This window comes from Prionailurus bengalensis, chromosome C1 (assembly GCF_016509475.1).
Source record: "Prionailurus bengalensis isolate Pbe53 chromosome C1, Fcat_Pben_1.1_paternal_pri, whole genome shotgun sequence".
Classification (NCBI taxonomy): domain Eukaryota; kingdom Metazoa; phylum Chordata; class Mammalia; order Carnivora; family Felidae; genus Prionailurus; species Prionailurus bengalensis.
Genome location: NC_057345.1, coordinates 92,148,008 through 92,163,739, shown reverse-complemented (window position 1 = coordinate 92,163,739; position 15,732 = coordinate 92,148,008). Strand labels below are relative to the sequence as shown.

At 35.6% G+C, this 15,732-nt stretch overlaps 1 protein-coding gene across 1 annotated transcript in view; it reads left to right on the top strand.

Annotated features, from left to right (window-relative positions):
* The window catches only part of VAV3 (vav guanine nucleotide exchange factor 3), a 353,794-nt gene that overhangs the window by 311,124 nt on the left and 26,938 nt on the right, over positions 1 to 15,732 (top strand). Inside the window, exons 21-24 of the mRNA XM_043575717.1 lie at positions 782 to 847; positions 6,852 to 6,886; positions 13,694 to 13,810; positions 14,371 to 14,458. Of these exons, the coding sequence (XP_043431652.1) occupies positions 782 to 847; positions 6,852 to 6,886; positions 13,694 to 13,810; positions 14,371 to 14,458 (306 nt within the window). The remainder of the gene's footprint in view (positions 1 to 781; positions 848 to 6,851; positions 6,887 to 13,693; positions 13,811 to 14,370; positions 14,459 to 15,732) is intronic.

Below are 15,732 nucleotides of genomic sequence, written 5' to 3'. Positions count from 1 at the left end.
CTGGATCATATGGTACTTTTTTTTTAATCTTTTGAGGAAAATCAATATTGTTTTCTACACTGTCTCTACCAATTTACATTCCCTGATGAGTTATTTTTAAAAGAGGAATTTGATAAAGGGTCTCCAAGAGTAAATTCTTAAGTATATTTTTTGTCCATTCAGTGCTTATGTTTTCCTTATACTGCCAATTTCTTTCCTCCCTTTTCTCATTTACAATGTCATTTTTACATATTCTTTCCTCTAACATCTTAATTGTCCTCTTTTCTTGATCAGTGCCCTAGCCTTTCTCCTAAATCTGAAAACCACCTAAAATGTCATATCATGTTGTTTTCCATAAGTCTTGAAATGTCTCCTGTCTTATTAGGAGTTCTGTTAAAGATACCAATAGTAACCATTTAAATCACATCTCTAATTAATTGTGAGCCTGCACAAAACCAATGTATCTACTTGTATTAGTGAATACAAAATAGAAAAATATGCTATTCTCTCTATATAGGATTGAGGAGTGTAAAGTGAGTAAGATTGAATGGTAGTTTGGAAAGTCAAACTTGAATTCTTATTTTAAAATTATCATCTAAAACAATATATAAAGTTTAATTTCAAAATCTCTCTGCTTCTGCTTTTCTTCCTGAGCCATAATAAGTAAATCAATGCTTAGGACTGGATAAAACACGTAAGTAATTTTGAGGACTCTGAGTAACAACACTATGTATACAGCATTATGAGATTATCATTTGTGGTAAGTGGGTTCTCAACACTGGTGTTTCCCCCCCTAATTTAGGGTAGAAATGTAGCATCTGGAGAGGTTGGATTTTTTCCAAGTGATGCTGTCAAGCCTTGCCCCTGTGTAAGTATGAGTATTTTCTTTCCATTTTTTTCTGGTTTTGATGCTATAATTAATTGTGCAAGAATGTACAAAGGATACAATCTTGTCACTCAATAATTTTATTAATGTTTTCTAGAGGGATCATATTATTTCAAGTTTGAATGCATGGTCAATGTTATTAAAAATTATAAAATCACTATGATTCCACTCCATTAAAGATACTTTTTAATGGTATATGCAAGGGGAAAATTTAACAGTAGAATTTACAAAATTAAACTTCTGTGGGGTGTTAGAAAGAATAAACCAAAGCTACAGATTAGATGCATTTTCCCCCTTTCCATGGAGGTGAGATTTATTTTATTTTAGTTTAGTTTAGTTTAGTTTCCATGGAGGTGAGATTTAATTTATTCCTAGCCATTTTGGGTTATAGAGAGATATTATACTTCAACTAGTGTGTTTGAAAGCATAATAGAAAGCATGAAGGTCCACGAAATCTTTAATCAAATCTCTAAATACGTTTTTCTGTGCTTTAGTTTGTCATTACTATTTCTTTAATGTCATAATGGCATTTTCGGATGTCATTAGATACAAGGAGAATGAATGAGTATTTACTCAAATATTATGGATGAATATAACATAAAATGTACTCTCTGGTACCTTATTAGATTTATAAGTTTCTGTTTAAGGTGACATTATTTTATCATAATTTGGTGTTTAGGGTGGATTTTTCTATGAAACTTTTGAAGTTCATAATGGTTTGAAGTAAATGAAATTCCTTTACTAATATAATGGAGTTAATGGTTAAAGAAAACTATCCTTAAATTATCTCGCTTGCTATAATATTTCAATCCTTTCTATATTTACAGACTCTCTTTAATATTATAAATGTGCATGTCTGCCGTCCTTTATTTCAGAATGTAGTCTGCAGACTAATTCACTCTTCTCATTCCAGCTTCATTAATTTCAAAAGTGAAGGGAACCAAAAAGCATTTGCTATTCTATTGATTCTGTGATCTAATGTCACATGGTTTTTTTTTATCTAATAATCTTTAAAAACTGTTGAACTTTGATACCACTCTTATTTAATTGTGTAAGTAAAATGAGTTTTTAGTTAGTTTTCTGTTGCTTGTATGAACAAGATTTAGGATTCCTATACTTAAAACAATGATATTTATATGTAGGCAGGTAGCAGGAAATCTCCTACGTCCTAACATTAAGATGTTTGGGAACCTTGGGGCTCCTGGGTGGCACAGTCGGTTAAGCGTCCGACTTCAGCCAGGTCACGATCTCGCGGTCCGTGAGTTCGAGCCCCGTGTCAGGCTCTGGGCTGATGGCTCAGAGCCTGGAGCCTGTTTCCGATTCTGTGTCTCCCTCTCTCTCTGCCCCTCCCTCGTTCATGCTCTGTCTCTCTCTGTCCCAAAAATAAATAAACGTTGAAAAAAAAAATTAAAAAAAAAAAAAAAGATGTTTGGGAACCTAAAGACATCAAATCAAGAATACTAAACATTTCATATACCAAGTGCTATTATGCTTGTACAGCCTTTTACATAAGGCATAAAATGAACATTTGAACTTTTATTTTAGGAATATTCTGGCACATAAGTAGATATTTAATACATTTTGTTGTATGGATGAACAAAGGGGTGAAAAAGCAAGCCAAAGTTCCTAGCTGAACCTAGGTAATTAACAATGGCAGACAGTAATTATATCAGCTTATATTTAATGGTATTTGGTGACTCAGTTACTAGAAGGAAAAACGCATTCAGAATTTAAAGCTGGTAAGGAGTTGTAGAGGAATACATAATTATGGATGGGGCTACTAGCTAAATGCTGTTTTATAGCTCAAAGTTAATAAATAGTTATTAAAATTTTAGTGCTTACTTAATACAATTATAGATTCATTCGTTGGTGGCAGGATATGTTAGGTGAAGATTAGTAGAAGGAGAGATGGGAGGAAGGGTAGATTGAAAGAGTTTAGAAGGTGGTATCTCTTTTGACCCTGGGACATTTTGTTTATCAGGGAATGGAATATTCCATTCTGAGTTCAAGAGTTATTCTTCTGTATGTGCTGTGCTAGTTTCTTCAAATGTTCAGAGAGAAAGTTAGAACTGAGAAAAACACAGGAGCATAAATGAAACAGTTTTATTTCTGGTAATACGGTACCTGGAGACCAAGCCTGGAGCTGCAGCACAGTGCAAATTTGGGTATCTCTGTGACTCCAGGAGTCCTCAGTGGATGAACAAGAAGAAAACAGTTCCATAGAGGAAGATATGCCTTTCCTCATCTTGGACCTGGGTTGGGAAGAAAAAAGAAAGCAGTCTCCCCTAAGAATTCCTAGCCTTAGATCCAAAAACCACCCAGGTGTGGGGCTTGAATTCATACCAGCTCTGTGACCTAAATAACTGTAAGCTACAAACAGTTTAAAATGATTCCACGTTGATTGTTTCCAATACAAGTACAGATTGTTTCTGGATTGGAGCCTCATTGCACATGGTCCTCAAAGGATTTCTATCGATACAGTCCTAGGGAATATAAGTTCACAACATGGGATCATCAAATTCCTAATTAAAGAAACCATCTTAAGCAAAGTTCAGCAGGAAAAATAAAATTCAGAATTAGACACACAAAGACAGCAGATACTGTAATTATCAGGTACGAAGTTCAAATTTTTATATTTAATATGGCTGAAGAAATAAGAGAATAAAAGTCTAAGAAGAGAACAGGTTACCAAGTTAACTGGATATATTTCACAAAGAATCAGACAGAATAAGTGAAATGAATACTTTAATGGAAACATTACATCATATGTTAGACACAATTGGATAGAAAATTGGAAGACAAATCTGAAGAAACTTCTCAATGAGTAGTCCAGAGAGATTAAGAAATGGAAATCTAACAGAGAATGGAATGATAAATTTCATATGCATGTTATTGAAAGAAAGAATAGAGATGATTGTGAAAAAGCAACATTCAAGGGGTGCCTGGGTGGCTCAGTCAGTCAAGCATCTGACTTCTGCTCAGGTCATGGGTTCATGGTTTGTGAATTCAAACCCCGCATCAGGCTCTGTACTGACAGCCTGGAGCCTGCTTCAAATTTTGTGTCTCCCTCTCTCTGCTTCTCCCCTGCTTGTGCTCTGTTTGTCTGTCTCTCTCTCCCTCAAAAATAAACATTAAAATAAAAGCACTATTCAAATAAGTAATGGCTGAAAATATTCCAGAACTTACAATAAAACCAATCTTAAGAGTCAAGAAGGATATATAAAATTAATCAACAGCTAGATGCATTTTAGCGAAACTTGAGAACATCTAAAATAAGGAGAAAATATTAAAACCAACCTTAAAGAGAATGCAGATTACCTATAAAGGGTTGATCATTTGACTCATATCTAACAACAGCAATAATGAAGGCCAATAAAAGTTTCCATTTTTGGTAATTGTCCAGTAGCCCCTTTTGGATCAATCCTCCAACAGAAAACAACTATAAACCCCAGGCAAGATACTAAAACAACAACAATCTGAAGGCACTGGCTAAGAGAAGAGTTGACACTCAGAAAAAGGGGATGATGCTAGGTTAGTGTCCTGGTTTTATGACTGGCTTGAGGACAGATACTCGGCTGGGCTGTGCTATGCAGGGGAGCTAAACTTCAGATAGAAACCTCACAGCATCACTGGCTTGAAGAAGCAGAGTGTGGAGTTCGAAGGAAACAAAGGGGAAAGGGAGGCAGGAAATCTTAGAAAGGACAGTGTCAAAGAGGGAGGAACCTCAAGTTCTGTGTTATAAGCTTTGCCTCAGTTTTGCCATGTGGTACAGACTCCCAAGGAGCTCAGTTCAGGCTGCAAGAACTACACTGAGAATTCATCTGCCAGTCACCACAGGGGAGAGAGTTTGCGGTTGGAGTTCAGCCAAGTTAACTGCCCGCTTTAAGAAAAATCGCACTCTTTGTAGAAGCATCACAGAATCCGGAGCTTCTACAGCATATTGTTCAAATTGTCCCAGATATTGTTCAAAACTACTCAATGTATAAAGAATCGGGAAAACACAAACTATACTCAAAAAAGAAAAGGCAATCAAGAGAGAACAACCTTGAGATGTCCCAAATGACGGAATTACAGGAGAAGATTTTTAAAGCAGTTGTAACTAAGTTCAAGGACATAAAGGAAAGTATGTTCATTATGAATGCACAGGAACACCTCAGCAGAGAAATAGGAACCATTGAAAAGAAAACCAAATGGAGATTCTATAATGTGAGACTTGAATATCTGAAGCAATAAGAATAATATGTTCAAAGTTTTGATAGGAAATTAGTTAACTTAGAAATCTATCTTCCTCCATTAGGATGAAGTAATGACATTTCCAGCCAAACAAACACAGACAGTTCACTTCTAACTGTCCCATCTAACTTCTATGAGATGTACTTCTGGAAGAAGTACATATCTTATATATATTACTTTACATGTGTGCTATATTCCCAGTATAATATTTTTAAAAACTGTATGACCATAGCCAAAGTTTGACAGTGTAAACAGCCAGTGATGAAGGTAGAAAAAAGCATTCGGGAAAAATGGTCAAAGATGAGAATATATTCAAAGATAGGAAAATATCCAGAAGAAAATCATCTATAGTTTTATATAAGAAAGGGTCCCAAAAAAGAAGTGGGGAGGGCCTATGACAGATGGAAAAAGACAGGATCCCACCCTGGTTATGGGGATCATTGCTGAGAAGATAGTCCTGGTGCTTCACACATCAGAATACACTCACAGAAGAGCAAGAGTTTTGTTGTTTTGGTTTTTGTTTCTTCTCTCTAGGGAGAAAGATTGGTTTAGGATTAAACATGAATTTAAAGCGTACAAAGAGGGAGAAGGAAGGAGGAACTACTTTTCCATCAGGTTTCAGAAGCCATGTATATCTTATCATCTAAAGAGAAATCGTTGAAGATTGATTACTGTTTGTGAAAACACCTGGTGTAAGAAAATATTTGCAGGATTTGAATGGGTGTAGTATATTATATTCTGTGTATCAGGATTTTATATGGTGATGACATTAAAAATGTGACCCACAGTATAGAAATATTTAAATATTAATAACTTCGGAGATGTTCTGTCCAGAAAGATAATTTTGTTATATATAACTATTATCTTGGAAGGTCAAAATAGTAACAACCCTTTATGAAAACTGACATAGCAAAGAGACATATTTACATTGATTAGAACTCTGTTGCAAATTAAGGATAATAGTATTTTTAATCACCTAATATAAAAAGGCCCAGGAATACTATGGGATGTATACATCAAAGACTCAGATGATTCATGAAAAATCTCTAAATACAAAACAAACTATCTATACTCCTTGTCCTTTCTTAGGAATTTATAAACTTTGTTGCCCTCTAATAGTATGTATTTGCTTTCTTATTCCTTGAATATTAACATACCTTATTTGGCTTTGTTCATTTTCTGGTTGCAATCAGCAACTAGAAGTTTTTTTTCTTTTTCTGTCTTCATTTGTGCAGAAAAATGTAACATTTTTCGCTTTTGCAAATCTCCATAGATGAAGGAAAAATGAATATTTCCCATGACTTTTCAGCATCAAAATGTTTTCAAAATCAGAATTTAGAATTTGTGATATGAGTCTATTTCCAATATATATTGTTTATTTTGCCTGTTTTCTGGGAAAGCCGAGTGCTATTTGGTTTTCCTAACATTTTCATTTTAATTTTCTATGATAGGATTGAACTGCCTTAATAATAAATACCAAAGGCTTCCAATTCATATTTTTCCTGTTATCTCTCCTCTTGGAGGTACAGTGGTGGTAAAATGAATGAAAGAATGAATTAAAGTGAAATGAATTATTTTCTACTTATCTGACATATACTATGATTCACTCTGTATAAAATTGCCGATGGATAGTTCCAGGAGTGTGCTATTTAGGGTTTTATAGAGCTGAGTCAGCTGAACTGAATTAATGATTGGTTTCTAAAAGCTTCCCTTAAGTAAACTTAATCTATTTTTTTGCCTTTTTATATCTCAGGTCCCCAAACCAGTAGATTATTCTTGCCAACCCTGGTAAGTATTAGAAATGTTTATGTAGCTAAGTTGAAATACCATACCCTTAGCTTGAGGATGCCTTAAATGTAGGGGTACTAAACCACATTCCATTTCTATTGTCCTGGCTAAAGGTGTTTTCAGATACAACAAAACACCATGATGAATTTATATATTGCTGACCTTTCCATAATTTCATCAAAGTGGTGTGTGTGTGTGTGTGTGTATGCACGTGCATGTGTGTGTATGCATACACGTATTTGATTGTAAATTCAAAGCTTATAACAGCCACAAAAAGGAATGGAACATTGGCAACTATGTATCTTGTATTTTAGAAGAGTAGATTCCATGAAGCAGAGAAAAAGACATACTTCCATTGTCTGAAACTAAAAATTAGCCCAGAAAGGACAGTAGATCCTAAATTGTAATATAAGAGGAACAAGATGTATCCGTGTCTGAAGTTTTGTGTTTACATGAAGCCCACTTACCACATAGAGGCTAGCCTTCTCACTAATAGAAATAAGGAAGCAGAGAAGATAGTGGTTATTACTTTTTAGACATGATGAGTTTAAGTGGAAGTGATATCTTCAACTGGAAAAAATGTGTTTAGGATCCAGAATAGTTATGATCATCATATGATAGCTAATATATACCAAGTACCTGCTGTGTGCTTAGTATTTTACCTGCTTATTTTTGTTTTCCAATATCTTTATGAGGAAGGTTGTTACTATCTTTACAGTGAGGAAACAAAGGTTAAGATTCTGCAACTAGTAAGCAGTAGAGCCAGGATTCCAAGGGATCCCATCTGTACATTGCCATACTGCCTGTCCAAGTACAAAACGTGGGTTTATTTACTTATTTATGTTTGTTTCCCTAAATTCTGTGTTTGGCTCCTCTTAAAATGACTGCATCTGTTTTCCTCTTCTTGATACAAGATATATGCATCCAAATGAGGTAATAGTGTATGTATATAAATGAGATATTCTGAGAGTATCTAGTACTAGTTCAGTTTGCAGGTGTAGATAGGACACCTGAGTTGCCTGATTTTTCTAAGTGTTTTGATTATTTTGTATTATATAACCAAAGCATAGAAAATGCCCGGTTGCTATAGAACTACACCGGCCAAAGTGTGGGATTCTTCCCATCAGCCCTCTTGCTGTGTCCTCCATCATCATGGCTGTCCTCTGTAGCTATTATGTTTTCTCGACCTCCTCCCTGGGCTTCAGCACTGAGCTTGCTGAAGAAATTATAGCAGGCTTGTGATAGAACTGGGAATCTTTACTACATTTTTACTTAGTTTAAGACAAATTTGAGGTCAGAACTACATGGCATTAAAAACCATAATCCTGGCAGGAATTCGATTTGGAGAACAGAGCTAATAGTGGGGATAATCAAAGTGAACAACACCAAGAACTGGTAAAATCATGAGAGTGTGATGATGAACTTCCTTCTCTTCTACTATTTTTCATATAACTAGACACAATAGTTACAAGGGTAATGATGTTAGAGATAAATACTAAGGCATGGATTTTTTGAAATAAACTGATAAGTTACCTTGGAACCATTCAGGGTGCAGGAGATTAGCTTTTGAACCCTTTGTTTTAAAATGCACTCTTGGGGCTCCTGGGTGGCGCAGTCGGTTAAGCGTCCGACTTCAGCCAGGTCACGATCTCGCGGTCCGGGAGTTCGAGCCCCGCATCAGGCTCTGGGCTAATGGCTCAGAGCCTGGAGCCTGTTTCCGATTCTGTGTCTCCCTCTCTCTCTGTCCCTCCCCCGTTCATGCTCTGTCTCTCTCTGTCCCAAAAATAAATAAACGTTGAAAAAAAATTAAAAAAATAAATAAATAAAATGCACTGTTGCCAGTATGTAAAATTCTACTGAAAATATAACCAGTTAGAAAATGGTATTGTTGCGGGGCACCTGGGTGGCTCAGTTGGTTAAGCCTCTGACTTTAGCTCAGGTCATGATCTCACAGTTCATGAGTTCGAGCCTTGCGTCAAGTTCTGTGCTGACAGGTCAGAGCCTGGAGCCTGCTTCAGATACTGTGTCTCCCTCTCTCTCTGCCCCTCGCCTGCTTGCACTCTGTCTCTCTCTCTCAAAAATAAACATTAAGAAAGAAAAAGAGAAAGAAAGAAAGAGAGAGAGAGAGAGAGAGAGAGAGAGAGAGAGAGAGAAAGAAAGAAAGAAAGAAAGAAAGAAAGAAAGAAAGAAAGAAAGAAAGAAAATGGTATTGTCCTCAAGGATTAAAAAAAAAAATCAAGATGTTCAGATGAGGGAAGAACCTTGAATATAGGAGCAAATAAAGATATTTCGTAGTAAAATTAAAAATTTTTTTTTTTCGGGGCGCCTGGGTGGCGCAGTCGGTTAAGCGTCCGACTTCAGCCAGGTCACGATCTCGCAGTCCGGGAGTTCGAGCCCCGCGTCGGGCTCTGGGCTGACGGCTCAGAGCCTGGAGCCTGTTTCCGATTCTGTGTCTCCCTCTCTCTCTGCCCCTCGCCCGTTCATGCTCTGTCTCTCTCTGTCCCAGAAATAAATAAAAACGTTGAAAAAAAAATTTAAAAAAAAAAAAAAAATTTTTTTTTCTTTTTCTTGGGAAACTTGGACAATTTATTCACACTAAGCAGACAATTTCATGTGAAATGGTTTCTGCTAGGGAACAAAATGGTCAAGTATATTGGAAAATGGAACCTTCAGTTTTGGAAAAACTAAACCGTTTAGAGAAAATTATACTGAATGATGACGTGGTTCTCAAGTCATTAAGAAGTTGGCTTTCACCAATTGCCTTGTCTGTTCATTACATGTCCATGTAAAAACAACTTGTTCGCACAAAGTAAACTTTGTCTTCTGGGTTGGCCATGAAATAAAACAGAAAAGGTGATTATCTTCATTTGCCTGGGTATAGAAACCTAGGTGAGAAATCATTTTGCATTTTAAATCTTAAGGTATTGTTCTGTTGTTTTCTTACTTCCACCTCAATGCCATTTTGATTTCTGATTCTTTGTATGTGATCTGATTTTGTGGGTGGTATCATGTAGGCAGGAATGAGGTGTGGGGCTTAAAACCAGGGAACTGTCTGAAATCCATATGAAGAACAGGATACAGATGCCAAGGTTCCTTACCCCATTCTTCAAAGTAGTCAGACAACTTTTTCCCCCTACCCTAGCAAGAAACACTGAAGTTAGAAGGTGTATTATGTGGAAAAATTGAGCCATGTAGGGCTTACACTTAGAGCAATCCCAGCAGAGATTGGGAGAGATGGTATACTGCAAACAGAGTGGTCAAATTAAGGAAGGTCTCCATACTGACTGATGTGGATGCCCAGTTCCTTTGTACAGCTCAGTTCCAGTACTGTGACACCTGGGTCTCATACATGCAGACTACCTTTCCTTGCATCCAGACAGGATCTGGAAGATTTTTCTCTAAAGAAACTGAGTAGACTCAGTGGAAAACAAAACAAAACAAAAAACCTAAAATCATTTGGATATTATCCTGCCCCGTGAAATTAGGTTCTTGCCAAATGATTAGGTTCCTACCTGGCAAGTCTAATTTGGTGCTTCCTGTCCCCACAGAGATGTCTCTCTCCTAAATGTAAACAAATGACAAAGAGCAACCAGATACTTGAGAAAAGCTTTGAACTAGAAAACAAATAGATTAAATGGGAAAAAGAAACCAGGAAAAACACAGACATTAGAATGAGCAGTAGAAAGATGTGTTTTTAAAACCTTTAATTTATATTCTCAGAATTAAGAGATGACAATATATCCATGGAAATGAGCTGGATGTGCTATAAAAGGAAAAATCAGACAGCAAGAAAGAGCTCTTCTAAATTAAATATTGAGTAGAGGAGTTGGAAAACAAAGTTGAGCAAATCTTCCAGAAAATTAAAGAAATAGATAATATGGGAGAAAAGATAGAGAAGTTAGACAATTGATCCAGCAAGGACAGCATTAATTTAGTGAGAACTCCAGAAAGAGAAAACTGAGAGCAGCAATTATCAAAGAAACAAGACAGAAATTTCCTAGAACTGAAGGATATATGGCTGCAAGTCAAAGATGTTACTGAGAGTTAAGGATAATATCGAACTAAAATGTATGGTACATAACTTGAAGGCATATTATCTTGAAATTTGTAATATAGAGAAAACAGTCTGAAAGCTTTCAGAGACAAAAAGAGATAAGATCACATAGAATGGCAATGAATTCCAAGTTAGAAGACAATAGGACAATGCCTCAAAATTTGAGAAGCAAAGTAATTTCTCGCCTAGAAGTCTATACCCAGGCAAATTCTGTATTAAGTAAAATAAAAATATTTTTCTAGGTGTGAGGCTTTCTGAGTATTATTACAACCTATGCATCCATTTATAGGAAGCTGAAGGATGGGCTAATAAACCAAAAAGAGGGAAATGAGAGCAAAGGGATATCCCGGTACTATAATAATTGAGCAGGTTTAGAGAACAAGTAATATGGATTAGAACAAGAGGGTGGAGGGCTCAGAAGAAATGAATGTCTCCATATGATAAAAAATGGACAGGTTCAGTATATGGTGTTGAGAAGTGTATCATTGAGGAGTTTATCATTCTCTTGGAGAATTTGAAAAGAATTTGTAAGACAAAGCTTGAGCCAACAAAAACTTGAATTATTTTTTGGAGTCAGGTGTTCTTTGAATATGCAAACATGACAAAACTGAGCCAGATAATGGCTTGGCTTTGTAGAGGTTACAAAAGGAAGAGTGAGGAACAACACTGACAGAATGAGCCTGAAAGGAAGAGAAAGGAGTTTCATTCCTGACACTTAAAAATTGATAATTTAAGAAATTGTAGTTTGATGACATTATTTAGAAATATGCAAGCACAAATAAAAAATAGATAAAATGCTTTTGAAATGGAACTTGGGATAGAAAGCTGCTAAGATGGGGTAATGCTGTTTTTTCATTATTATTGTACAGATTGCATTTTTAAAACTATGTTTCTGTGTTACTTTGATAGTAATGCATATACTATATACTAATTATGATAAGTGCTATGAAAGAAATTAGGATAGTGTAATAAGAATCATGGAGTGGAATATGTGAGATGCAGGACAGCATTCTTCAGATGGGATGGTCAGAGAAGATCTCACTCTGAGCTTATATGATAAGAAGGAATGTGTGTGGAGTGAGTTTTCCAGGCAAGAATACAGTCTCTGAGAAGATTCTTAAGATCAAAAAGTGGTTGGTGAATTTCTGGACCTGAAAGAAGGCTAGAGACTAGTGAAGAAGGGGGTTGTGAGAGATAAGATTGAAGAGTGACCAGATCATACCAGGTACTCATAGTTCATGGGTTATCATAACTGCTCTTAACCCAAGGTACCATCTGCATAAAATGCCCTCAGCTCTGCTTCTGTACTTGGTGAAAATCTCACATATCCTCCATCAACAAACTTTTGTGTTTTAAGTAAACACTTAGTGTAAGTTAAAGGCAGGTGTTTATACCAAGTTATCTGAGTCTGTAAGTGAATGAGAGAATTTTCTGGAATATTAACTCATGAAGTTTTGAAAGAGAGCCAGTGGAAACATAAAATTTTTCCTTTTGACTTTTATTGTCCAAAGTCTCTATATTGTGCAAATATGTAAAACCTATATTTGATGTGAAAGGGTCACTAAAGAGTATTTTAACATTGAATTTGGGCCTTTTACTATAACTGTTACTGTTACGGAATTTGGGTATGTTTAAGATGAAGATAGTTTAGGAAGAATTAAATTCTGGTATTGAAAATAACTATCTTTTAAAATTAAATTTTAGGGGTGCCTGGGTGGCTCATTCACTTGAGTGTCTGACTCTTGATTTTGGTTTAGGTCATGATCTCATGGTTTTGAGATCAAGCCCCATGGAGGGCTCCATGCTGGGTGTGGAGCCTACTCAAGATTCTCTCTCTGCTCCTCCCCTGCTCATGTGCCTGCACACACACTCTTTCTCTCTCTCAAAAAAAAAAAAAAAAAAAAAAAGGTTTTTTAAATTAAATTTTACTTACAACTAAGTTCTTAAGCAAATTGGTTATCCAAACTGTGGACCATAAGCATTAATCTTATATCCCCCAAAATAATTGTTTAAAAATAAATTGTTACGGGGGCACCTGGGTGGCTCAGTCGGTTAAGTGTCCAACTTCAGCTCAGGTCATGATCTCATGGTTCGTGAGTTCAAGTCCCGCATCCGGCACTGTGCTGGCAGGTCAGAGCCGGGAGCCTGCTTTGGATTCTGTGTCTCCTCCTCTCTCTGCCCCTCCCTGCTCATGTTCTGTTTCTTAATTATAAATAAACGTTTAAAATTTTTTTAAATAAATTGTTACTGGAATTTTCTTAAAAGGATGCCAAAGTAGGTTTCATTTCATACTATACATAGAAAAGGTGAAAGTTCAGAGGGTCCTGGGTGTGCATGTGTGTGTGTGTGTAAGTGTGTACACGTGTGTGCATGTGTGTATGTCCTATGCATGATAGTCTCTCCCTACAAGTCTTTTTCCTTCTTGTTCTCAAACCACCTATAAATCTCTAACTCAATACCTACTCACTCCTTTCTTGTCCCATTTATTATTTGATAATTATTTACTAACTGGGTGCTTACCATGTGTTAGGCACTATTCACTTCACCGTGGTTAACTTTGTAGACCATTTGTTTTTCTCTTATTAAAGGACTTTTTTTTCTGCATTAATTTTGAAGCAATGTAATTAGTATAGAAGTAAAGTTAAAAACAACTCAGATCTGCCACTAAATGAAAATCCTGACAGATACCTATTTTTAGCTTCTGTCTGTTCCAGGTACGTTACCCAACTTTTCTGTGTCATTCTTTCTTTCAGGTATGCTGGAGCAATGGAAAGATTGCAGGCAGAGACTGAACTTATTAATAGGGTAAATAGTACTTACCTTGTGAGACACAGGACCAAAGAGTCAGGAGAATATGCAATTAGCATTAAGTAAGTAGGACAAGTCCTTTTACAGAAATAGATTTCCTGTTTTCATAATTGCATAGACCATCTGACATGTATAACACTAAAGTTAAAAACCAAGGTTCTAATTGCAGCTGAAATAATGTATCCATCCAGACAGTTCATTAATACTTGAAAATATCTGTTAGAAAAACAGTATTAAGTGTTATAGACTGTTAATTGGCATATTAGATTTCTTTCATAACATTGTATTTTGGTGATTTGATGTGTGTCTGTTTCTTATAAATTCTAAAAATAGATATTACTAGATTTTGTTTTATTTTGTTTTTCTATATTCTCGAAATTAATAAATTGGGCATAATGGTTGGTCAAATCTAACACCCCCCCCCACTTCAAATATTGGTTGTATCTTCAAACAATCTAGTAAATATATTTTGTTAATTAGCTGTCGCCAGTGTATTGGCATAGGTATATATTTTGTCTTCAGAATTAATTCCTATAATTTTATTGGGGCATGCCCTCTGGTAATTATTGATTTCTACTGATTAAAAACACATTTATATTCATACGTTATTCGTTGCCCACAGGTACAATAATGAAGCAAAGCACATCAAGATTTTAACAAGAGATGGCTTTTTTCACATTGCAGAAAATAGAAAATTTAAAAGTTTAATGGTAAGCATTGATTAGTTCTTTTCAATCTGTAGTGCTTATTTTGCTCTTATTAGAAAGTCAGTTTAATTCCATCATTTCTTAGAAATCTTATGCACTGAAAGTTGTTTAAAGGGAATTCTGTAATTTTGCAACAGAATCCTGAAAATTCTAATTTTAAGAATTCCAATTAAGTTGTATATTGCCCCACTCATTTTTCACTGTAAATTAAGTTTGCAGGTTTTAGATAATATTTCAGAGTTCCACACTATTTATGATTCTTAGAGCATCAGACAAATTGACTCCACTTTGTTATTTGTGTTTTGCCTTGTGTTTGACTGACAGGGCAGATCTTCACATACGCATCTTTTCTCCTCTTCCTTTCTCTGCCTCTATCTCATCATTCGGGCAAAGGAAGGTATTTTTAATAATAACCAAAAAATTGTAATTGGTGAAATACCTCTCACAGATTCATTTCATGCAAAACGCAATATAATGTCAAATGGAAAAGCTTTTTGTATTTTCTGCCATTTTAAATCATCTGAGCCATAGTTCTGCTTCATTACCTTGGAAAATTAAATATTAACAGGGTAACATTTTTACCAAACAACAGTTGTCATATCATAGGCATTATATATTTAAATTGAAATAGTATATTACCAAGTTGCTTCAAATGAACAAAGATTACTTTAGTCTTACGATTTAAAAATGTACAAGTTAGTAATTTTATTAGCACATAATATTATGTATGTCATAAAGACAGTGTGTATATGGCACAATATAGGCATTGCTGACAGTAAAGAAAAAGTTCAAAGTTCCTTAAAAGTGGTCTCAAGTCTGTTTCTCAAGTTTGAGAGTTTCTTGAGATAATGAAGAATTTGGACACGAGATACAGGATGCATTTGTAAACGTACTTGTAAGTACTTTGAGTAACTTTGGGAAGGACCACTCATTGATTGAACCATCAATCAAATGATACATTCTGCATGCTCCGGAAAACATCTCAAAGCACTTTGCAGATGTTAAACATTAAAGTTAAAGACTGAACGTAAGAGAGTCTTACAAAATAGGCCAGCTTGAAAGCCTTATCTAAAAATTTAGAACTGCTTCGAGACGGGGATACAGGGATTCATGTTTTAAAGAAATGGAAGTGTCTTGAGTTGAAAGAAAAGTCAGAAAACCTCTCTGGACATAAATATCACATTTCCAATTCACAAGTTAAGGATCGGCATCAAGATTATGTCCTGGAAAATGTGAGCCCTGTCAAATTAGTGGCCAAGATGCAGGCATCCTCCCTG